General features: G+C 36.7%; 1 protein-coding gene across 1 annotated transcript in view; it reads left to right on the top strand.

The window, feature by feature from the left end:
- CEMIP2 (cell migration inducing hyaluronidase 2) overlaps positions 1-24352 on the top strand; it is a 33841-nt gene extending 9489 nt beyond the window's left edge. The window contains exons 3-20 of the mRNA XM_083352541.1: positions 159-328; positions 1829-2038; positions 3258-3463; positions 3962-4031; positions 6133-6261; positions 8977-9065; positions 12617-12748; positions 13108-13143; positions 13512-13667; positions 15467-15644; positions 15810-16025; positions 17210-17421; positions 18236-18418; positions 19438-19657; positions 21080-21160; positions 22882-23030; positions 23636-23739; positions 23966-24352. Coding sequence (XP_083208667.1) covers positions 159-328; positions 1829-2038; positions 3258-3463; positions 3962-4031; positions 6133-6261; positions 8977-9065; positions 12617-12748; positions 13108-13143; positions 13512-13667; positions 15467-15644; positions 15810-16025; positions 17210-17421; positions 18236-18418; positions 19438-19657; positions 21080-21160; positions 22882-23030; positions 23636-23739; positions 23966-24162 — 2738 coding nt within the window. The 3' untranslated portion in view covers positions 24163-24352. The remainder of the gene's footprint in view (positions 1-158; positions 329-1828; positions 2039-3257; positions 3464-3961; positions 4032-6132; positions 6262-8976; positions 9066-12616; positions 12749-13107; positions 13144-13511; positions 13668-15466; positions 15645-15809; positions 16026-17209; positions 17422-18235; positions 18419-19437; positions 19658-21079; positions 21161-22881; positions 23031-23635; positions 23740-23965) is intronic.
- Positions 24353-25641: the final 1289 nt, after the last annotated feature.

The raw sequence follows: 25641 nt of genomic DNA, 5'->3' as shown, positions 1-25641 counted from the left end.
AATCCTTGTAAAACAAATCTGATCTATTCAGAGGGAGGTAGCTTCCCCCCCCCCTTTTTTTTTTGAATGAAGTTAATATGAGCCGGTTGGCTACTTGTATTTACAGTAGTGAAGGGGGTGTCATCCTTTTCTCATTTGTTTTCTCTCTTTTGCACCAGAAATGCCTCAGTTCCTGCATGTGGGAGAAATCGTGGATGGAGTAGATATGAGGGCAGAAGTTGGAATTCTTACCAGAAACATCATAATCACAGGAGAGATGGAAGATTCTTGCTATACTGGCAAAGATTGCAGATTCTTCAGTTATGATACTTTTGGTGGACATATCAAGGTATGGAAGGAAAAGTTTTAATTTCATCGTATCAAGGCAACCAGTGGCTTTTGATCTTGCAAATAGGACACAGTGGAGGGAATTCCATCCTGTTCCATACCATTTAGTGACTGCTGCCTGTTAAGCATTAGGTTGAACAGCTGTGTGAAATATTGATCATGTTGCAGCGTCGGTATTTCTAGGTCCACTCTTTAAATCTTGTTGATGAAGAAGTGAAGCTGCCTTTATACAGAAGCCAAATTTAGCCCACTAATTCTATTCTGCAACAACTCAATTGCAGTGATACTTGATTTATATACTGTAGAGATGATGCAGCTTATGATTAAACAGGTAATTAAACAGAGGAGCTTTCCACCTGCTGTTCTGTATTTAATTTCATGGTTAGGTTACTTTAAATATTATGTTCGTGTTTTTATTAAATTAATGCATCAATTAATTGTTGCTAGGCAATACTTAAAGCAAGATGTACAGCCACATCATTTAAAAGGAAAAATTCTCTTCCCATGTTACACAGAATTCTTATAGTAGGTATGAGTTCTCTTGAAAGTCTTTAAAAGTATAGGTACGCCTCATGCAGTGACCATTCAAAGTTATAATGGTGCTAAAGATAACTGCAACCAATCTTTGCATTTATGATCATTGCAGCGTGCCATTGTCCCATCTTCACCTTGTGTGCATGGTGCAACTGACTTGCCACAAGCAGAGTTAAGTTTTAAGTCTTAGTCATGTAATGACTGTAGGAGAAATAAGGTCTCAATTGACGCTAAGCGAGGACTATCTGTATAAGAGGATCTGTCAGCTTACAACTCTTTGGTATAAAATTCCTTTAAACTCCTATTTTATCAAAGCATAAATATTTGATTATAAAAAAATCATGCGTGGTACTAAACCTTCCTACAATTTTGCATTCTATCAGTCGAAGATTTTATAGATTATATTGGAAGGACCACAATTAAGTTGGTGTTTGATTTTCTTTCCTGCACATGCATCTCTCTCTCTCTCTGTCATACACACACACACACACACACACACACAATTTTGATTAAGGAAATAGTAAACATTACAGAACTTACTTTGGTAATTAATTCTAGTGGCTTTATTGCCCATCTTATAAAATGATACTGTGTGGAAAATTAAATTTATGCTGCTAGATTCTTCATTTATTATTAAATAAACATTGAAAAAGTAAAAAAAAAGTCTGGTTCATTAATATTTAATGTTGGAAATAGCCCTTGCAGAGAAAATTAACATAGCAAAAAGGGAACCCTGAAAAATCTTTTAGTTTAGGAATTTTCTCTTATCAATGGTCTCCTTTTTAGTAATAAGTTACTCTTTGTAATATTTACTTACCCTTTTTAGTTCTGCTAATATAGTTAATCCTAGATTACTTGTATTTACCCTAATGTTAAGATTGTTTAAATATTTTTCTAAGACATACAAAGCATTACCATTGAAGGAAATGTGAACAATAAGTTGGATTATTTTTGCATGTTCTTCCAGATTTTAAAGAATTTCACATCTGTTCATCTCTCTCATGTGGAACTGAAGCAGATGGGTCAACAAGTGCCTGGCAGATACCCTGTTCACTTTCACCGTTGTGGTGATGTGGATGAGAAAGGAGGATATACATACAGGACTTATGTAGAAGGCCTCTCGATTCATCATTGTTTCTCCCGATGTGTGTCAATTCATGCCACAAATGGTTTGCTGGTAAGAGCAATGAATGAATGAAAAGTTTGGAGACTGAATGTGCAAATAACCAAAATGAAATAGGTCTTTCGGTATTCCTGATTTTGCTGCCAGCCTTGATTGCAGAGGTACAGAAAGCGATGTTTTTCCTTTTTAACATGAAGCCATTATGTTTATGGCATGGCTTTGCTAACCATGATTTCCTCCAAACCACAGATTATAATCATATTTAGAAATGTAATTGGGATAGCCTAGGCAGCGCTATGTTTATATTTCAAAAGCAAAGTGAAATAAAACGTATGTATGAGAGGGCTGCCACGTTCATAATGTTGTATCTGTGACCTTTTCTAAATTAGAGACAAACTTTTAAGCCTTTTAATTCTTCAGCTTGCATTGATCATGCACATCATGAATTGTTGGAATCATCACTGTTTATAGACTATTATAGTAGAATGGAATGGAATAGAATAGAATAGAATAGAATAGAATAGAATAGAATAGAATAGAAGCTGGAAGGGACGTTGGAGGTCTTCTAGTCTAGCCCCCTGCTCAAGCAGGAGAACCTTTACCACCTCAGACAGCTGGATGTCCAGTCTCTTCTTAAAAATCTCCAGTGATGGAGCGCCCACGATTTCTGGGGGTAAGGTGTTCGTTGATTGTCCTCACTATCAAGAAGTTTTTCCTTAATTCCAGGTTGCTTGTCTCCTTGATCAGTTTCCAGCCATTGTTTCTCGTCCTTCCCTCTGGTGCACAATCTGACCACCTCTGCCTTATGGCAGCCCCTCAAATACTGGAATACTGCTATCATGTCTCCCCTATTTCTTATTTTCTTTAGACTAGCCAAACCCAAGTCCTGCATCTGTTCTTTGTATGTTTTAGCCTCCAGGCCTTTGATAGTTTAATTTTCTCCATCTCATAAAAGAGAGAGAATATGGGACAACTCTTTGGCAAGAAGTATAAACATGATTTCTAACACTTAGGGACATTTCATGTGTTAACCTGGTAGTGCCATAGCTGTTGGTGACGAATTATTTTGTGAAATAAAAAATATTGTCAGAAATTAAGCTAGTGGAAACAGATTCAAAGACACCCTGAAGATTTGTTTACCATGGATTTATTTGGGGACATAGGAAAAATATAATTGAACTGTAGTTCAGAAGGAGAGCCGTGTCCCCATAGTTATATTTAGAACTATTTATATAGAGAGAAATCTGATGAAACATTTTTTTTATTTCTGCAGATAAAAGACACTGTTGGATACAATACACTAGGCCATTGTTTTTTCATGGAGGATGGTATTGAGCAGCGGAATATATTGTTTCATAATCTAGGACTTGTCACCAAACCAGGCACACTTCTTCCAACAGACAGAAATAGCACAATGTGCACAGCAATCAGGGACCATGTCTATGGAAACTATGAACCAGTACCAGCCACGGATTGCATGTGAGTAAATTAGAGAGATGTTTGAATGCTCTGATTACAGTCTTGATGGTCTCTACATAAGACATTCTCTTTTGAGAAAATGTACATATCTGACATAATTGGAAATAAGGTGAATGGTATAATAAGTAAATCTAGATTCAAATCACATGTAATTCATTAGAAGATTTTAGGCTAGTCTGAGAGAGAGAATCTGAGTCAGATTCAAGTAACTAAATATATGTTACAGCTTGCAAGGTGTACCTGAAGAAGAACCTAAATAGAGTAGCTCTTCCAGAATCAGAAGGACTCATTTAATTATCCATATTTCTGGTAGAAGGTACATCACCGTTGGTCTACTTCTGCACTGTTCCAGAGGACCCAACAACCCTGTAATGCTGAAGAGAACTCTCTTTGTTTCTGAATACTAATGACTGTTGTTTACGTGACTGTATTTCCTGTTACTAGACTTGAGTCTTCTAAGGATCTGTCACTTAATTGTGTTTCACCAATTGTTTGTAGGGCTGTATCAACATTTTGGATTGCTCATCCCAACAATAATCTTATAAGCAATGTAGCTGCTGGCTCACAGGTGAGAGGTCTGACATATTGCAGTAATTAACGTTTTTTCTCTGGGGCACCAATATATAAGGTCATTAGCTATCTTATGAATTTCATTTTTGTCAACTAGTTCTGTAGCATCCTAAATGATAAGCAATCTTTCTTAGATGTATAAAGAAGGTTAAAATCTATATTTGCATTGCTAATTATATATTTTGTAGAATAGTATTTTTATCAGCATTTTCTGATATACAGAAATATATATCTGTGTCTTTCATATCAGTTGAATTGTTTAGCCAACACACTGAAATGTTCTATTTCCAAAGAGAACAACCGTTTTAGTTAAAAGTGAAGGCTTCAATTATTCATAATGTATGTGGATTAAACTATTTTAAACTTCCTGAATATCATCAAGATCTGAATGGACTGATTTTTTTTAAAACTTGACATTTTAAAAACTTTTGAATTTATATTAATACAGATAAAACAGTGTATTTGTAAAAAAACAGTGAACTTTATATATAAAGTTGTATTTATATATAAATTACATACATTTATTTTCAGTTGTGGTGTGTTGTATTATATTATATTGTATACAGGTAGTCCTCAACTTACAAGCACCATTGAGCAGAAAATTTATGTTGCTAAGTGAGAAATTTGTTCAGTGAGTTTTGCCCCATTTTATGACTTTTCTTGCCACATTTGTTAAGTGAATCACTGCAATTGTTAAATTAGTAAATGAATATGACTTCCTATTGACTTTGCTTCTCAGATGGTTGCAAAAGATAATCACGCAACCCTGGGACCCTGCAACCGTCATAAATGTGAGTCAGTTATCAAGCATCCAGATGTAAATTGTGTGACCGTGGGGATGCTGCAACAGTCATAAGTCACTTTTTTTAGTGCCGTTGTAACTTGAAATGGTCACTAAGCAAACTATTGTAAGTCGAGGACTACCTATAGAACAGAGATCAATGAACTAAATGCTTTTTTAATGACTTCCGAAAATCATCTATGATTGTACCAAATGTTCCATTCATTTATCAAAATAAAGAGTAAAACAAGTATGCTAACCCTTCCAGAGACTTAAAAATGGAGAGAAGAAAAGCACACACACACCTCCACCCAGCTCCAATATAGTCCTAGCCTGCCTCAGTATTAGACTGCTTAATAGCCAACTCTGTGTAGCTAATCTATTGTAATGTTTCAACTTATTTTTCTTCAGCATGTGAGCAAGGCAGCGGTGCTAAAACCCACCCACCCCAACCTGCTCTGGATTGTGAAATACCTCAGCAGGAACAATTGTTTTTTGCCTTCTGCCAGAGAAGGAACGCAATTTTGGAACTCAATTTCCTCAGGAAGAGAAAATCAAAAGAGTCTATTGCTAAGAGTCTTGTAGCAGCTAGCCAACTTTGTCTGATCTTGAAAAGCTAAACAAAGTCAGTTAGTACTTGGATGAAATACTACCAGGAAATTTCAACTCTACACTAGCTTGGGAAGTCAAATAAACATCCCAGAAGGAGTCGGTGGCAAACCACTTCCATACTGTAGCCAAGAAAACTGCGTGCACATGTCCACAAAATCACCATGAGCTCAGCTCAATTCAAAGAAGGCTTTATCTTAGGAGCCAGAAAATTACCCAATAGATAGAAACCTACTGTTTTCTTTGGCCACTGAACAATACTAATTGGTGTTTTTTAAAAAAGTTTTTTTTAAAAGTATATAATTTTCAACTTTTAAAGAGAAGAACTGTGCTCCATTAACTATAGTCCAGTATTTTGATCACTATGGCAGCTAACCACTACGGTTAATGATGATAAACCTTGTGGAGCCAAACTTCAGTTTGATTTCAAAATGTAGCACGGTCCTTTATTGTGTTCTGGTTTTCTTACCCAAAGTTAAATGCAAGAGTCCCAAATGGTTTAGTACTCTAATGATGGAGGTAGAAATAGATCTGAATCAAGGGGTTGGCAACTTTATGACTTGTGGACTTCAACTCCCAGAATTCCTGAGCCAGCATGGAAATGGGGAATGGCAATGTTGTGTACATTATCTTGAACTCCTGGAGATAAAAATCCAACAACAAAACTAAATAGGGTGGCATATCCCTGAAGTTCACTTTTTATTCCTAGGATGCTGGAATATGGTATATATTTCATAAAGTTCCTACAGGAGATTCCCATGGATTGTTCCCTGAAACAAAAGCTGAACTTACCCCACTAGGAATTTTCTATAACAACAAAGTCCACTCCAACTTTAAGGTAACTGAACCTGTTAATGGTTTATATGTTTATGAATGTATCATGATCTAAATTAAACAAAACTGGTTGTACTCACGCAAGGCAAACCATGCAATTTAACTAAAGGCATTTTTAATATGTTTAGGTAAAAGGGAAGGCCTGCTGTTTCACTATAACTTGTTTGTAATAAGTGTGTTTGGAATTATGATTCTTAAGCCATTCTGTCTTTCATTACACTGTTTCATTTGTTCATTTTTAAGTATTCATTATGTTTATTTATACAATCAACCACATAACACAGAAATGTAAGTATGCATGCTGCTAAAATCTTTACAAAGATTTACTATTTTTATATGCATGTCTGATATGGTGTTGTGTGCTTATAGGGAGCATCTTTTAGAAATAATTTCTTACTGATCCTTCAGTAAGAGGTTCCTAAAGAGCTTAAAGAAAGTATAAATCTATTTTGCATTATTACCTGTAGATTACATATATTTATACTAACTTATATCAATATATGTAACATATATTTATACTAACTGAGATTTCATGGTCTTACTTGTAAGCAGTCAGATACTTCTTTTAAGATTAGTTCATCTGAACATTTCACTGAAAATATTGAGCAGGCACAAAAAAACCAAACAGAATCATTTGGTTAGTATTTACCGAAACTTGGTTGTATACTTTTTTAGTGGCCAGAACTACTTATCTGATATATGCTTTGACAATGGAATGCCTTTATCGACCACTTAATCTGTCATATAGCTTGTTTTTGAACTTCCAGCAACATTTTATTTATTTTTATTTTTTATTATTATCTCTCCAATGGCAACTCTATGTGGCTTACAGACATTGAATAAAATGTAGCATAAAACATTAAAGCAATAATAAGGATCTTAAAATTCAATTAAAATAAAACTTAAGTAGGATGGAGAGACAGGAAGCAAAGTGTGCACAGGGAGAAGGTGGGGGTGTTCAAAATACCACACACCCATCGGGGGCCCAGGCTAGTTGCCACAGTCATGCCTTCAAGGCCTTTCAAAAGGCCAAAAGGGTGGACGCAGATCTGACCTGGGGAGGGCAAGGTGTTTAACAGAGCGGGAACCATGGCAGAAGGCTCTTCTTCTGGACCCTGCCAGCTGAGATTTCTTGGCTGATAGGGCGCTTAGCATGTCCCTTCTGCCAGTGCGGGTGGGATGGGCTAACCCAGGAGTAAGCAACCTTGGCTCTTTAAGACTCGTGGACTTCAGCTTCCAGAATTCCTGAGCCAGCTATGCTAGTTCAGGAATTCTGGGAGTTGAAGTCCACGAGTCATAAAAGAGCCAAGGTTGCCTACCCCTGGGCTAAGCCCATTGGGGTAAGCCAGTTTCTCAAAGACCCTTTGGTGTTCTTCCAATAGCAGTCACCACAGAAAAAAGGCTCCGTATTATTTTTGGCTAGCATACCTAAATTTTTTAACGTAGGAAAAAATGCACAATGATCTTTCCTAACCATCTTCTTTGTCTTGGTTTGGAATTTTACTTAAGAATATATTTCTGAAATAATCTCTTCCCTACTGTACTCATAAATGGCTTTTTGGAAAGAAGATGGAAATGGCATCAATTTCTAGCTAATCTTTTTGAGATATTATAATCAGAGGGATTGTTTTTCTTCCAAGACTATAAAAACCATGACTATTAAAACCAGTGTATACATTGCAATTGCAGTATAAGTGGTCCTGCATAAAATACAGAATACTATTTTAAAGAATGTGCAGATTACATAGTTTAACCCCTTTGTTAACATCAACCCAAAGTCATATATTGGTGAGTTTAAACAGTGATTAATTTTAAGATAGGACAGTCATATCTTTTTTTCATTGTTCTTTTTATGCCTTTGCCATGTTTTTTTTCAGTAATTTGAGAGAGATTTTTTTTAAATAAAAGAAAACAATAAACTGCTCATATCCTTTATAATCCACAACTCATTATGTATAAGCATTTGTAAGTATGGCTTCCTTCCTTCCTTCCTGAAATATTTGCCACTGGTTTCGATGAACATAATAAAAGTTATGTATCTCTACTTAAAACTAATCCCCACTGAATGTAGTGAAACTGGCCTCTGAATAAATATTGCAATGTGTATTCAGCATCAGGATATGCAAGAACAATCCACAGTTTCCCTAACAGTTTCAAATGATCAAAGAACAGAATGGCCTCCTTGACTCTACTCCTTCCCTCCTGGGAATATTTGTTTGTTTTGTTTACATCTTTTCAATGAAGGTATTTTATAAGCTCTTTTTCTTTGAAAAAAGACACCTTAATTAGTAGATAGTAACCTGGCACGTGGTATTCTTCTCAAGCTCCCAAAGAAATTGATTTGCAGTCTTTGTAGTCATTTTCCTTTCATTTGAATTAAAAAGGACAGACCAACATATCTAATGTTGGTCAAGATTAGATATGTTGAGTTTACCTGTAACTCTGCCAATTATCTGGTTGTGTGGGGGCCGAATGATATTATGCAAGTCTTGTGTTCGGCTCAAAAGGAGTATCTGCCCCTTGATTCCTTCATAAAGGGTCTTTCTGAAATATTTAATGTGCAAGATAAGACTATTTTAATATATGTTAATATGAAGGAACCTCAAGCACTTGGGAAACCTAGTTATTCCTTGTTAGAGGATATCACTAAGATTCATAGATTATCCACAGATTTTCAGTTGTGGAAAAGGTTAATTTGTCTTTTTTTTTCTTTATTGAGGCTGGCTTATTCATTGATAAAGGAGTAAAAATCACCAATGCAAGTGCAACGGATAAAAGGGAATACCTGTCTTTGGACACTAATGCAAGGTAAAATGAAATTTTGGGATGGGATGCAGAATGGTTAAAGATTACATCTGGAAAGTGTTGCCCAGAATTTTAATATCAAAAGACAAAATAACAATCTTTCAGACAGAATCATAGAATGCAAGAACTAAATATGGACCATGAAGATTCTGCCTCTGGACAGTTTAGAGTTCCGCTACTACAGTAGCCCTAACAATTGGCCAGTCAGCTTCGATTTAAATCAACTGAATCAACCATCTCCCAAGAGAGCCTGTTTCATTGTTGAACAGTTCTTAATATGGGGAGGTGGGGTGATCCCCAGTATCCATGCTTTTAATTTAAACATACTGTTTCTTCTGGAAGAGCTACAGTCATTTCTTTCCCATCTTCTGTATGACTGCTCTTCAAGCGATTGGAGACAACATTTGCTTCTCTGCAGCTCTCTCTATATATATAATCAGGGCACAGGCTAAAAATGCCTGTAACCTCCCAAGTGTCCTGATGAATTTTCTTATACTTATTATCCTTATATTCTTGGTTGGTGCTCTCCAGTTTATCAGTGTCCTTCCTAAAATGCAGTACCATAACTTGAAGTCTGATCAACACAGAATAACTTATCTTGATCTTGGCACTATTATTGATAAAACCTAGGATTATATTTGCTTTTTTAGCAGCTGTATCATACTACTAGCTTATGTTCGGTTAGCTAGTGATTCATCAAGCCAGCTAGGTCCTTTTTGCAGGGTCTACTGTCTGGATGCTGTCCCTATCTTATACAGTATTTATGCCACTGAATTTTCTATCTAAATGAAGGTGTTTTCCAGAAGTAAAGGTAATCTTATGTCTACTGCACTCCACTGATCAGCTAAAATTACTTCGTAAAAAGGGAAGTAACGATGTGGCATAACTTGTTATTATAATTATTGGTAGCTACAAAGCAATGCATTCTTTTCTGAAAAAAGATAAGTAGTCACTAGACAAAAAAGGCTACTGCTAAGCTTGTAAGCCGCCCTGAGTCTTCGGAGAAGGGCGGGATATAAATGGATATTTTTTTTAAAAAAAACCCTTTTTGTTACTTCTGATTTGTTGCTTGTAATTTTGAATTACAAACCCACATTCTTTTTGCAAGTTAGTATTTTTGATTTTCTTTCTGCAGATATTAGCTAAATATTAGCTATTTTTCTGCTGATACCCCTTAGCTAAATAATAAAATATTCCAGTTTTTAAAATATTAATAAAAATATTCATTTTTATTCTTGCCTCCTTGGTCTCTTTGAATGCTTTCTCCTGTATCTCTGACTGCTGACTGCTGTTATGAATAGATCGGTTACTCCATTCCATTCAGGGTTTTTTTGTCCCCAGTTCTCTGTTGAATTCCTAAGCTACTTGATGTCCTGGTGACCACACTGTTAAGAGATTTAGCTTCTTCATTGCAACAGACCACATTATGCCATAGTACATTATATTAGGCACTGCGTTAGAGGTATTTGAATCACCACTGAACTTTGTCTACAAATTAGGTGGTTGCTCATAACTTCAGTGCTTCCCTGCATTCTTATAAAGAAATTGTGAAAACAAAGAATATAAGGAGTGTAATGTATGTAAATATTATAGTGCACAGGTTCTCTCTATTTCAGTGGGAGTTTACAAGGAGAAAGTACACATTATTTACAGTCATGGCCGAAATTGTTGGCACCCCAGAAATTTTTCCAGAAAATGAAGTATTTCTCACAGAAAAGTATTGCAGGAACACATGTTTTGCTATACACAGGTTTATTCCCTTTGTGTGTATTGGAACACAACAAAAAAGGGAGGAAAAAAAGCAAATTGGACAAAATGTCAAACAAAACTCCAAAAATGGGCTGGACAAAATTATTGGCACCCTTAACTTAATATTTTGTTGCACACCCTTTGGAAAAAATAACTGAAATCAGTCGCTTCCTATAACCATCAATAAGCTTCTTACACCTCTCACCCGGAATTTTGGACCACTCTTCCTTTGCAAACTGCTCCAGGTCTCTCTTATTGGAAGGGCACCTTTTCCCAACAGCAATTTTAAGATCTCTCCACAGGTGTTCAATGGGATTCAGATCTGGACTCATTGCTGGCCACTTCAGAACTCTCCAGCGCTTTCTTGCCATCCATTTCTGGGTGCTTTTTGACGTATGTTTGGGGTCATTGTCCTGCTGGAAGACCCAAGATCTCGGACGCAAACCCAGCTTTCTGACACTGGGCTCTACAGTGCGACCCAAAATCCTTTGGTAATCCTCAGATTTCATGATGCCTTGCACACATTCAAGGCACCCAGTGCCAGAGGCAGCAAAACAACCCCAAAACATCATTGAACCTCCACCATACTTCACTGTAGGTACTGTGTTCTTTTCTTTGTAGGCCTCATTTCGTTTTCGGAAAACAGTAGAATGATGTGCTTTACCAAAAAGCTCTATCTTGGTCTCGTCTGTCCACAAGACGTTTTCCCAGAAGGATTTTGGCTTACTCAAGTACATTTTGGCAAACTGTAATTTTGCTTTCTTATGTCTCTGTGTCAGCAGTGGGGTCCTCCTGGGTCTCTTGCCATAGCGCTTCATTTCACTTAAATGTCGATGGATAGTTCGCGCTGACACTGATGCTCCCTGAGCCTGCAGGACAGCTTGCATTCCTTTGGAACGTGTTTGGGGCTGCTTATCCACCATCCGGACTATCCTGCGTTGCAACCTTTCATCAATTTTTCTCTTCCGTCCACGACCAGGGAGATTAGCTACAGTGCCATGGGTTGCAAACTTCTTGATAATGTTGCGCACTGTGGACAAAGGCAAATCTAGATCTCTGGAGATGGACTTGTAACCTTGAGATTGTTGATATTTGTCCACAATTTTGGTTCTCAAGTCCTCAGACAGTTCTCTTCTCCTCTTTCTGTTGTCCATGCTTAGTGTGGCACACACAGTCACACAATGCAAAGACTAAGTGAACTTCTCTCCTTTTTATCTGCTTTCAGGTGTGATTTTTATATTGCCCACACCTGTTACTTGCCCCAGGTGAGTTTAAAGGAGCATCGCATGCTTGAAACAATCTTATTTATCCACAATTTTGAAAGGGTGCCAATAATTTTGTCCAGCCCATTTTTGGAGTTTTGTTTGACATTATGTCCAATTTGCTTTTTTCCTCCCTTTTTTGTTGTGTTGCAATAGACACAAAGGGAATAAACCTGTGTATAGCAAAACATGTGTTCCTGCAATACTTTTCTGTGAGAAATACTTGATTTTCTGGAAAAATTTCTGGGGTGCCAACAATTTCGGCCATGACTTTAGCTGAGAGGGTGGAAGTAGACTGCTATTGGAAGATAACTCATGTTAGACTTAGCTAGCTTGTAGTTTAACAACTATGATGCCACAAAGATCTTCTGTTTCTTTTTCTTTGTCAAACCCAAGCTAATCTTTGATTCTTTTATTTCATTTCTTTGGACATGTTTAATACTGGAGCTGATCTCCTGTGTCAGGCAGTTGTTTTAATATTTTGGATATGTAGGCAGATTCACTTACAGGCCAGTACAGTTCTGTCTGTCTTTCATTTATAAGGTTTCGGCCTCATCAAGATGCAAATCCTGAGAATCCCCGGGTTGCTGCTCTTATAGAAAGACTAATAGCTTATAAAAACAATGACCATGGGGCTTGGGTCAGAGGTGGAGACATCATCATTCAGAACTCAGGGTGAGTCCTCCAGAGCAAATGTGAGCATGTTGCTAAAGTGAATTATTTTGAACAGGGCTGGCAGAGCTGACTACATTCATTAAATCTATTTGTGTTGTACTTTCTGGGAAGGTAGCAGAAACGTACTGGATTTGTACGCTTAAAAAATATACAAACATATTTTTTTTGCTGTTATCTGTTTTAAGTTTGCTTTGAACCAGCTGCTTGTACTTGAGGAAAATGGGTTCAGCTGCCAAGCTCTGATTCAGCATTTTCTACCTTGCCTGGATCAAGTTCTGAGCCGCATTTTAAAAATGTGTTTATTTTAATGCTAATCAAAAGAAGCTGCTTTCTAAAACCAGTTTTTTTTCCTCTTCTAGATTTGCTGACAATGGAGTAGGCTTAACGTTTGCCAGGTTAGTACTGTTTGGCTTTATTTTCAGTGGTTGCCATTTATTGGACTCCACTGGACGATGTAAACACACAGAAACTCATTTATTATATTTTGTTTCTCCTCTAAAATAGATCAGGGTAGCACACCGTCTTCCTTTCTATTTTAATTTCCTGACAGTATTGCCAGATAGTGGGTTTCAAAAAATTTAAATGTCACCAGATATTGCTAGCATAGTTCTCTCATCATGGCGTCATACGGATGAGGTGAAGCACCAAGGCTAAACCAGGCAAGAATCCGGTGGTGGTCATTTCTTCCGTTAAATGTGGCACAAGCCTTGCTAGAATTGGCTCTTTTACATCTGCTAAAAGTCTTTGGTTTTGTTTCTGATAGTGATGGGAGTTTTCCGAGTGATGAAGGATCTAGCCAAGAAGTCTCAAACTCTCTTTTTGTTGGTGAAAGTAAGAATTATGGCTATTTAGGAGGCCAGAACAAATATTGGGGGACTGGAGGAGTAAACAATAAAACACGCACATTACCTAGAAACCGGTAAGTGTTTCATAGCCTGGATGTGTGGGTTTATCTGGCTGATTTTGTGGTGCTAGCAAGGATAGCTTTTGACATAACTTTATTACTTAGTTAGAAGCCTACTACAATTCAGCTTTGAATTTATACTGCAGAATCCTTAGAAACGTACTATGATTGTTTTGCAAAAGTTAGCTTCAAGACAATTGTATCCATCTGAATGTTGTGGAAAAAGTTTGGCCTGGTATATCTGATCACCTGTATGGGCTTTTTTTTTCATTCTTTAGAACAGTCTATAGAGGAGATCCAGCTTATTTAGGAAATTATGCATCTTTTCTTTTTCTTTACAAAGAGGACAGTATCTGTTTCTTTAAAAGAGGTGATACTCAGATAGTTCCTGGGGAAACCTGGCTTGCCCCTGCAAGATGTAAGCTGATGGATGTATACCAGCATAGATTTCTTGACCAGGAGTTAACATGGTTTTAAACACATTTTGTATTTCTGTCATGGTATTTTTAAATAATACCTTTAAACTGCCCAGAGTATCTGCTTAACTGAATAGTAAAAAAAAACACCAATAAATACATACATGCATCTTTAATCAGCCTGTACTGTATATGTACTGCAGAAAGCCAGCCCAATCAGGATACATGTAGAATTATGATGAGCTAAAGTGTTTCTATAGTAATAAAATATACACTCATTGATTATGTGCCATGAAGTTGTTTTCTGCTGTTAGTGACCACACAGATAGATTTTCTCCATGATGATATTTTCTTAACCTGTTTGTTTTTTCAAGATTCCCAATGCTACACTTATCCCCCTTGCACTGGCCGCCCTCTTCTTCTGTTTCTTTCCACCTTTCCCAGCATGAGAATGTTTTCCAGAGAGCTGGGTCTTCACATAATGTGTCCAAAGTAGAATAATATGAGCCTTTTGAACTGTGCCTCAAATGAGAACTCAGAGTTGATTGTTCGTTGATGCATCAGTTTGTTTGTTTTTTTGCTTTCATAGCATTCTTGGGAGTCTTCTCCAAAACAAAAGTTCAAAGGCATCATCAATATTTCTCTCCTGCTACTTCAGCTTTTGCTTCTATAGAGTGTAAATGGAATTCCGTGACTTGCTCTGATCTTTGTAGGTACAAGACCCATCAACACATCTGAATATCTTTTCCAAGGCTTATTCCATGGCTGTTCTGCTGAGGGCTAGTCCGTGGCATGTTTCTTGACTGCTTGTTCCTTTACAGTTGATGGTTGATCCTAAAAGGCAGAGACTGATATCATTTCAGTACCTTTATTTCTCTTGGATCTGCTAATTTACCAATATTACAAGATCTGTGCTTATCCATTCTCAAATGGATTGGAAATATGACTGAAAATTAAACCATCATCATCTGTTCCTTGATATCTTTTACCTATATAATTATTCTTAAGGAGCTTCAAGGGATTCAATAGCTTCCACTTGCCATTAGGATAATCAGCGGGAGAAGAACAAAGATCAGATTCATTAATTGCAGTTTTCACACTGAGAGGGGGGGGACTTTGTCTAAAACATAGATACATACATACATTTATGTCATCCTGTCTGAAATTATTCCTTGGGCCAGGAAGGTCCAGTAAAATAGGGCCCAGAATAAAGACTACATTTAAAAATACAGCATGCAAATATTTTCATAAATTTTGCCATAATCTAAAGCTTATTTCACTGAGTCTCATTATATTTAATAGCTTTTATTCCCTTATAACTCCTCTTACCTGCTTATTCTGTAAATGTTTATATCAGCAGGGAAAGTGATGTTTCTAAACATTTTTCTGCTTTTACAGGACTTACCCAATCCGTGGATTTCAAATTTATGATGGACCTATTCGCCTCACCAAATGTACATTCAATAACTTTGTGCCAACTACTGATAGATTCACTAGTGCAATTGGGTTCCTACTGAAAAACACCTGGCAAATTACACCTCAAAACAATATTTCCCTGGTGGCATTTGGTGAAAATGTAAGTTTTTAAAAAAATTAAAGTTGCTTTTTCCACATGAAAAAGGAAAAGAGTTTGAAGACAATAATGGCAATTAGTGGCATTAGACTGATGTCTCTGTGAGGGAAATGGACAATTTATAAATTAAATAACAAATAAATAATAATGTACTTTTTGTCTTGCAAGGTTTCTTTAAAAGTCTTCTTTGGTAAACCTGGCCCATGGTTTGAAGAAGCTGATCTGGATGGTGACAAGAATTCAATATTTCATGATGTTGATGGATCAGTGACAGGTTTCAAGGACACTTACGTTGGTAGAATGGATAATTATCTGATTCGACATCCAGACTGTTCTAACTTTATCACATGGAATGGTGTAGTCTGCAGTGGAACTTTTGCTCAGGTTAAAAGAGAGATGCGAATGTTGTGTTGTACGCATGAAACATGAATAGCATGTCTGATTTCTAGAGGAAAAGGTTGAATTATTGATTTATATTTACATTTAAATTCAGCAGTTTTAAATATTTTTAGCGGAGTATATACGTTCTATCTTTCTGTCTTCTCACCCATACTCATATAATGCTACGTTTGAATTATTGTCTAAACAACAAATTATCCTCCCCATTTTATCCTGTGGGGCAGCTAGTTATGGTTCAGTACAAACCCAGAAGATTAAGTTAATTCAGGAAATGAGAATTAGATTAACATGAATGAAAACAGAGCTACACAATGACTGTAGAGCCATTGACTGAGGTGGATAGCTATAGAACATAAATAAAATTAAATAAATAAATGCATTATTCATTCACCACCACCTCTATTTCTATGTTTTTAAATAATACTAATTAATGTATAACGCTAGCCTGAAGAAAGCCAATATAGGGTCAGATATATGAAGAAAGAATAATTCCATTATTCCATATCATACTCACAGTTTTTCTATTCCTTAGGACATGAGAGAGGGAAGTATGAGTAACATGTTGATGTATCTATGCTTGTTCTGTAATAATATTGCTTTGTTTTAATAATGCACTTTTCCATGTGACATATTGTGTATAAAGATTAGAGTAGAGCTATGACTTCACACGGAAGAGATTATGATAAAACTAATCCTCTTCAAATGTGGCTTAGCGGGTTAGAAAACTTAAATATCTGACTCATAGTCTCTCCAGCATTCCTGACTGTGGTTTTCTTTCTGACTTTAGGGCTACCTAAAGCTTAATCGTTCCTCCAGTCATACAAGATTACCAGTCAAATCAGAAAAACAATTCAACACATAACTTCAGGTTTTTTATTTTTATGGCAACATATTATTAGGGTTCAATAACAAAAAAAGAGAGAGGATAACTACTGACAAGGAGGATTTGCTAAGCCCTAAAACCTTTATCCACCCCATAGTTTTAATTGAATCATTCTTATTATTGTTTTCCTTAGATCATATAATTCTTTGTAAAAATAGTTTTCTTCATTCAGAGTTCTTATGTAATTGAGATTTAACTTGTCTTACATCCAGGTTATTTATACTGCGTGCGTTTTTGATAGATCAGGTCATTTTATAGGACTTAGCATTTCCCTTTCTTCTTGTAGGTATACATCCAGACCCGGAACCCACAGAATCTAATCATGACTATGGTACGAGACGAATATCCTTCCAACCCTATGATACTTCGAGGTATTAATAATCAAAAAGCTGACTTCCAGCAATACCAGCCAGTGGTAATGCTTCAAAAGGGCTACACGATACATTGGAATGGACAATCCCCACAAATAACTTTCTTATACCTCATTAATTTCAACAAGTACGTTTGCATGTGGTGTTCTTTTGTGATAGATTGCTATACTATTTAAGCATGTAATCAGTAGTCTTTATGGACTTTAAATCCTGTGGAACCTGACAGTCCTCAGGAAAATGTAGGTAAGGATCTTTATTGTGGTCAATCACCGGTCCATAAAACATACTTGTGTATATATTGGTAATATTTGATAGCCAATTAGATACGCGGATCAACCCAATTTCAGTGTAACTTGCATATTACACAAATAATTGCAACCATACTTAAGGAAATAGATTCATTTGAATCTGAAAGTTAAGGCTTTAAATAAAACTAATAAAAGTGACGAGGATATTTAATTAGATGTGGGGTAACGACTTGTGACACATGCCAGCATAAAACGAACAGCATAATAAAAACTTGTTCAGTGGTTTCAAAAAAAATTCCACCAGATAGGCAAATTCTGAAATTGAATGGGATGCCTTGTATCTCCCCTTTAAAACCACTGTTAAAGCACATCAAATCATGGCTAAATTGAGGTCCTCCTTTGAAAACAGAATTTGGTTAAAATACCTTCCAAGTGTATAAGGGCTTTGAGGACCACATAGAAATACATCATGAGGAAGGGACATCTGGTTAGTCAGTTTCCCTGAGGCGTTGTTTAATTGTCTCTGCTGTAATTGTGTTTACTCTGCCTCAGCCCCCTTAATAAGTGGCGCTGCCTTTTCTTGCCAAATTTCCAGCTCTCAAATAGTCTTTGCTGGATTAGAACGTTAAATGCAACAAAGAGCAAATCATAAAATCATAAATGACAATGTTTTTCATCAATTGTCTTTTTCAGGAATGACTGGATCCGAGTTGGCCTCTGTTACCCACCAGATGCCTCTTTTCAAGTAACCTTCGATGTATTCCAGAGACAGGCATCTGCTTATTATAATATGGAGGATTATGTTGCCGTGTCTTCAATGGCTGAGCTGCAGAAGAGACGAACAGAGAAAATTTTTTATTTTGATGATAGCACTGGGTAGACATTTTCCATAAAATTAAAGTAATGACTTAAAGACTGTTTGGTCTGGCTGTCTAAGAGTTGAGAGGTGTAGCGTGGATGCAGTTCTAAGAGAAATCCTTGTGGTTTGTGGTTATAAATAGATTTATGACTGAAGGGTCATTTTTCTAAAGGTTAGCACAAGCTAGGCTGTTAAGAAGACCCCAAAAATATTTTCCATTCAGTTTGTCAGTTTCACTGTTTATCTTAAATAATTCTATCCAGGATTGTATCTTGGTCTCCTCCATGACCTTGAATGTGTTTACTCACACAAACATTGTTTCTCTCATCTACAAATAACACAGTGTGTGTTAGAAAGAAGGAGCTCTCATTTCTAGCAAAATGGCTGTTATAAATGGCAGAATGAATGTAATTATTATTATTATTATTATTATTATTATTATTATTATTATTATTATTATTATTATTAATTTTATTTGTATACCGCCCTTTTCCCGAAGGACTCAGGGCGGTGAACAGGGCAATACATGTTAGAAAGACAGAATACAAAAATTAAAAAAGATTGAACAAGTGCCCAGAACTCTTAAATAGATTAAAACCCATTTAAAAGTAATAAAAACCCAACCCCCTCCCATCAGGCCAGGCCAGCTTGTTCAAAAAGATACGTCTTTAGATCGCGCCAGAAGGACCGAAGGTCGGGCGCCATCCGGAGCTCAACCGGAAGACGGTTCCATAAATCCGGCGCGCCCACAGAGAACGCCCTCCCCCTGGGGGCCACCAGTCGGCATTCTTTGACCGGTGGCACCCTGCGGAGACCCTCTCTGTGGGAGCGTATTGGGTGGAGGGAAGTTGATGCCGACCGCATCAACAGTCTGAGTGGGGAGCTGATCATATTTCAACAACAATAAAAATTAAATTCATAGCATTGTGTAAGATCCATAAAGTAAGACGCACAAGTAAACAGTTGTGCCATTGTAGCATCCTTTGGAATGGCGTGTGCTCTGCTTGATATTTCTCTACTTCTGTGTTCCTCGCAGGTTGTTGTTTCTGTTCCTCCAAGCCAAATATCACAGAGAAGGGCACAGTTACTGTTCATCTCAGGGATGTGAAAGAGTCAAAATTCAGGCCAGCTTTCAGTCAAAATCTTACAGTAACTGCTCAGCAAACGCTTATCCAAAGTACTTCCAGAAGCCTACAGCTGTGAAAAGAATGCCCCCCAAAATAACTAACGTCTGTCTGAAATGTGGCTCAGATCAGGTGAGAAATGATTGTGGAGGTAAGATTGTATGAAACAAAAATATTGAGCGGTTTATTCCATGGTTATCTGTCAGGTTGGCAAGTGAGTTGCAGAAAGAGTTGAATGTTATTTCTCAAGGAAAATAGGTATGGGAACCTGTCAAGCACAGTTCACAGAATGGTTGCTTGTGTTTTAGTAGAACTAGCAAAAGATTATTATTATTTTTATTATGAAGTTTATTTGCCGCCCATCTCGGGTCAAACGACTCTGGGTGGCTTATAGCATAAAGACGTTAAAAAAACATTAAAATCATAAAACATCGAAGCAGATTAAAAACTCTTCCAAAAAGAATGGAAGAGTTAAGACCAACGTACTTCTAGTAGAACCTGGATGTTCTTTAGAATAAGAGCAATATTTACTATGTAGAAGATCCTTCATTTCGGGTGGTGATGCTGATAATATCCCAGGGCCAGATTAAGGAATGCTTCAAAGCACGAGCTGGTCCTAGCTTCCATCAGAGTTTGCATGGGTCAAAGTAAGCTTAAGAAAGAATCCCTGCAAAATGGACATGTTATTTGTCAACATTTGTCCATGTGGCCTGATCCAGTTCCAATCCTGGTTCACACTTACACTATTTGGAAGTGGAAATGTCTTACCAAGGTATTCTTGAATCTGTAGATGGAGATCATGGCAGGAGTGGGTGGCCATAGGTTACTGTTGTCATTGGTTTTTTACTTCAGTTGTAAACTACCTCAAGCCCTAGGGGGGACTTTTGTACGTAAAGGGAAATAATTCCCCAGATATTTAACACTATAATTTCTACAATTATTCTCAGAAATTTTGCTGATTTAGGCTTTGGAGTACAAAATCCAAAATAATTGATAATTGTTAGATAGCTTGCCCTTAATGGTGGTCATAAAATAGTGGTAAGTAAAGTAGAAAGAAAGAAGCAGGTTGATTGCCAACAAAATAATTTATTGTTGTTTGTAGAGGCTTTTTTTCTATTTGTACTTTTTTATAATCTGACTTTTTCTGTATTGCTTCATTTCTGAGTTATCGTCTAAAAATATTTTCTTAGAAAAAATTATAGTCCATTGATTTATATTATTTGTACAGTAAGCCACCAGTTTAATGGACTCATGTAATTTTATCCATATTATAAAATGACAAATTTATACATATATAAAATTGAACAGGATTTTACCAATGTACAAATCTGTACAGAATCCACTACAGCCCAGGACCACTGTATCTTAATTCAAAGATGTATTTTAACAGCTTTTCTGTGATTCAACAAAAATGCATTCTTTCTCATCTTACATGGACGTTTGTACACCTTAGTATGATTTTTTTTGCCATTTCAATAGTCTGTTCCAAAACGAACTGTCAAATAATACCAAAATTTACTAGTTGTAAATATATATGGTATCCTTAACATTCAGGTGGTATTTACCAGTGATCCTCATCAAACCTACATCTTTGTGAAAATCCAAACTTCAGAATCACAAGAATATTCAATATCTGTAAGTATTCTTGTTCTCTTCCTGGGCCTTACGTTCCTTTCAGTGTGGGAAAGTATTTTACATATTTGTAGGGATTTGACAGTAGATGGTTAGGGCCAGGGCTTTTTTTCTCATAGAACGCTCAGAACGGAGTTCCAGCACCTTTTTTGGATGGAACCTTGTAGGGTAGGCAAGGCGGGTTGTATGACATGTGTGAGTTCCGGTACCTTTTTCTCTTACAAAAAAAGCACTGGTTAGAGCAGGTAGGAAGACCCTTACCGCTTCCGTGGCAGTGTGCGAGTTATCATTGCTTGCCTTCCACGAGAAGGCAAGGAAGCCGTAGCTGTAGACTACTTCCCCTTGTAAAAAGGGTGAGGCTGTCTATGAATCTGGCCAGCCCAGACTACCACCTCCTGGCTGCTTCATGAACAGAACTAAGAAGATCTTGTTTGGTGAAAAGAAGAAATGTGTTGTTCTTCTTGCTCTAAGCTAGCTGCTCACCCTGCCTGATACACAAAGAAAACGAGGAGAAACAGTCTGAAGCAGGAATTGAAGGTGGCTCCCAGGCGTCTCTGCTTATCTCAGTTAACACATATACACAACACATACCAAGCTGGATTTGTTAAAACTGCTTAATTGGCTTCACACATTTCTGCAAACAGGAGGAAGAAAATAAGTGAGGGGATTGACATTTTCAGCATTCCTATTGCTGCATATTTTGGCATGATTGGTTTTCAGAACGCCTTTGATAAATTTCCGTGGGAGAATTTCTACACTTAACACACAGTAGTGACGTTTTAATACTCTTCATTCTTAGAAGAGAAGCAGTTCTTTTAAACGGGAGGAAGGAGGAGGTAGCATTCATTGATCTCCTTCCGTTTTTTCTGCTTCAGGGCTAAATACAGAATTTCAAAGTAAATCTTTCAGTTGATTGGTTTTTATGACCTAGAGCTTAATTCAAACATTATCCTGATACTGTGATCAAAAATCAGGATTGGAGGGAAAAGAAGTAGACTGGGGGTTTACTATTGAGAGTTTTATTTAAATCACAAGGCAATTGAAGGCATACACTGCAGACCATTAAAAATTCTTAGTAAAATCATCTGTACAAGGCTTGAAACAATTCTATTTTCCAGGGTTCAAAATGGGTCCCTTGCACACACATGTGGTTGCCATAAAACATAGTTTTTAAAAGTTTCTTTGTAGGTCATTAATAGTAATTGTCCATGGTCAGAAATTCAGTACAGATAGTCCTCAGCATATGACTACAGGTGGAACTTGAACTTCCATTGCTAGACGAAGCAGTCGTTAAGTGAGTCACATCAAATTCTACAATTACATTTTGTGCAGTTGCTAAGTGAATCTCAGGGTCCTTAAGTGAACCTGACTTGCTCATCAACAGCTTGTCGACTGTGAAAGTCCCAAGTGACCCTGGGATGCTGCAACCCTTGTAAATATGTGGCAGTTGCCAAGCGCCCAAATTTTGATCTGTAGGGGGACAGCGCAATGGTCATAGGTGTGAGGACCAGTCATCAGTCACTTTTTTTCACCACTATGGTAGCTTCAAACAATTGCTAAACAAATGGTTTGTAAGTTGAAGACCACCTGTGTTGCCATTTATAAGCCAAACCATGGTTAAATGCAGGGGCATTCTGTTAGTGACAGGAGATTAATGCATTTACAAATAACTCTTATAGGCATGAGAAAATAAATGCTTTTAAGAGGGTTTTTTATCCTTTCAGGTCAATGATGTCAAGTTTCCACTGAAAAAGGTGGGCCTTCTTGCCATAGTCATTGATGCTTGTTTGGGTAAAGTAACAAAAGAAACATTTTTTCCTGAAGAGAAGATCAAGCTCATAGAAAATTATATAAAAACCGGAATTCCCCAAAGGTAGGCAATATAGTATAAACCCATAAACTAATATAAGTGGATAGAGAAATGCAAATTTAGTGTTTGTTTTTAAAATCCACAGAAATACTGTCAGAATAGTTACGTGCTTTATAAAAGAACAAAGAACTTTCATTATTGCTGTGAACTGGTCATTTTTTTAAAAATTCAGAATGCTGGAAGAACTATCATACTCTTTTTATTAAAACTGCTTGTGCCTGAAATGATTCTGCAGTCTGAAAATTGGAAATTGAGCATATGGACATATTGTTCTGTAGATTTAGTTGTATTCATAGATGGGAAATCTCAAGACAGCATTGAATATTTCCAAAACCTTTTTTGTTTCCACTTGGCTTCCAAGACCTCATCACTTTTTTTAAAGAAAAGAATCTTATTTTTAAAGAAGAGAAAGAAAATAGAAATTCTAGTATTTTATAGAGAATGTACCATGTTATGTGTTAGTACATTGTGTAAAAGAGATTAATATTTTCAAAACATATTAATATTATTTCTGCAGCTTTCAAAATCTCCCACTCAAGATTCATATTTATTAGGCTGCAGTAAATCACTGTTCTCTGCTCTCCAACTTTATTTGATCCACATTTTAGGTCTGTAGTTGTGTTAACCAGCAGAGGGAACATAACAAACCTTAACATTTCTGAAGCCTTAATGATCCTGGGGGCAGCAAAACCACCAAATCTTCACAATGCAGGTTTGTTTGCTTTTGTACATTTTTTTTCCACAATTTTTGAAATCAAATTCTAAAGGGTGTGCAAATTAGAAATTGATATGTAGTTTATGAGATTTGGGCATCTTTTCAAACCTGCAGTATTACCAGAACAAAACTCTTTTTTTAAAAAAATGATACAGTTATCTTTTGAGAATAATTATGTCAAATATCATTTAGACTTGCTATTATTTGTTTTCTCCTGTTTCAGAGACCATTTGTTTTCTGGGATTCAGAGGGAATTTTAAGCCATCTTGGGTAAAGTTCTTTGCAGGTTCTGCTGAAGAGGACTTAGGTGTGATTGAAAAGTACATCCCTTTGCAACTGGAGGAATATGGTTGTGCCAGAGTGAATACAAGCAAACGGAAAGATCTTGAACTCTTAAAGCAGGCTCTAAGAATGCAATAGGAATTAAAGTGCCTAGGAGTACTGAAGACAATGTGAACTAATTTATTTATTTGTTGGGGTTTTAAATATATTATCCCACTTGCTCTTTTGATCTGGATATATGCCTAAACCAAATGCTTGAATGGCAGCCTGTGCACCTTTGGATTGTACAAAATATTAAAGAATAAAAAAGTATTTGTTAAGAATATCAGTCCTTTGGTAGGTATTCTTCTGTTATTACGTGTTTTGTTATTACGTGTCTTTCATTTGAGAGATGGCATTATAATCTCAAGAAAAAGAAGTGTTGGAGAATTAGGATTGTTTACTTTGGATTGCTCGAAAATCTTAGCCAAAGACTGGCATATTAGCACGTTATTCAAAAGCCAGTTTTATTTCCAGTTTTGGAGCTTATTTTTCTTTTTAAAAAACAAAACTTGTCCTTGTGACTATGCACATGAATAATGAACGAGTCAAACAAAAATTGATATATTGTGACAATAATTCTCTGGATGAAGAAAATTATGGATGCTGTTTCTAGGGCGTTCTGTCATCTCATTGGGGTATCTTTGGATATAGAGAATACAGGTTAGGAAACTGAAGCCCTATGTAACAAACAAAATGCAGTTCAGTGGTGAGAAAGGTAAGGTTTTACCCTTAGGCAAGAAAAACCAAACACAAGGTATAGAACAGGTGGTACCTGGCTCAATCACAGTAACTCTGAAAGGGATCTATGAGCCAGCAGTATGCTGTAGCTGCCAAAAAAGCCAATGCAGTCCTAGGCTGCCTCATCAGACAAATAGTATCAGGATCATGTGAACTATTAGTACACTGATTTATACTGCTTTTGGTAAGACCACACTTGGAATACCGCATCACCACGGTAAAAAAAAAAAGTTGAAACTCTAGAAAGAGTGCAGAGAAGAGCAACAAAGATGATTAGTGGGCTGGAGGCTAAAACATATGACGAACAGTTGCAGGAACTGAGTGTGTCTAGTCTAATGAAGAGGAGGACTATGGGTGAAATGATAACAGTGTTCCAATATTTGAGGACTTGTCACAGAGAAGAGGAGATCGACCTATTCTCCAAAGCATCTGAGAGTAGGACAAGAAGTAACGGATGAAAACTTCTCTAGAACTAAGGAGAAATTTCCTGACAGTGAAAACAATCAATGGAAAAGCTTGTCTCGAGAAGTTGTGGGTGCTCCATCACTGTAGATTTTTAAAAAGAGATTGGACAGCCATTTGTCTGGAATGGTAGAGAGTTGGACTAGAAGACCTCCAAAGTCCCTTTCAATTCTGTTACTCTGTTTCTATCCTAGCAGTTGTTCTGGAAGTCAGAACATAGTAGGCCTATTGCCTCCAAATAATCAAGAAGCTGATTTAAGTACTGTGGCATACAATTCAGAATTAGGCATGAATTTAGCAGATGATGCAGAAAACTTACAAACAAACCAAGGCACCTTAGAAAGATCTGAAACGTTTGCAGATAGTCTGGAACTA

Source organism: Vipera ursinii (assembly GCF_947247035.1).
Source record: "Vipera ursinii genome assembly, chromosome: 2".
Lineage (NCBI taxonomy): Eukaryota > Metazoa > Chordata > Lepidosauria > Squamata > Viperidae > Vipera > Vipera ursinii.
This window is presented reverse-complemented; position numbering and strand designations above follow the sequence as displayed.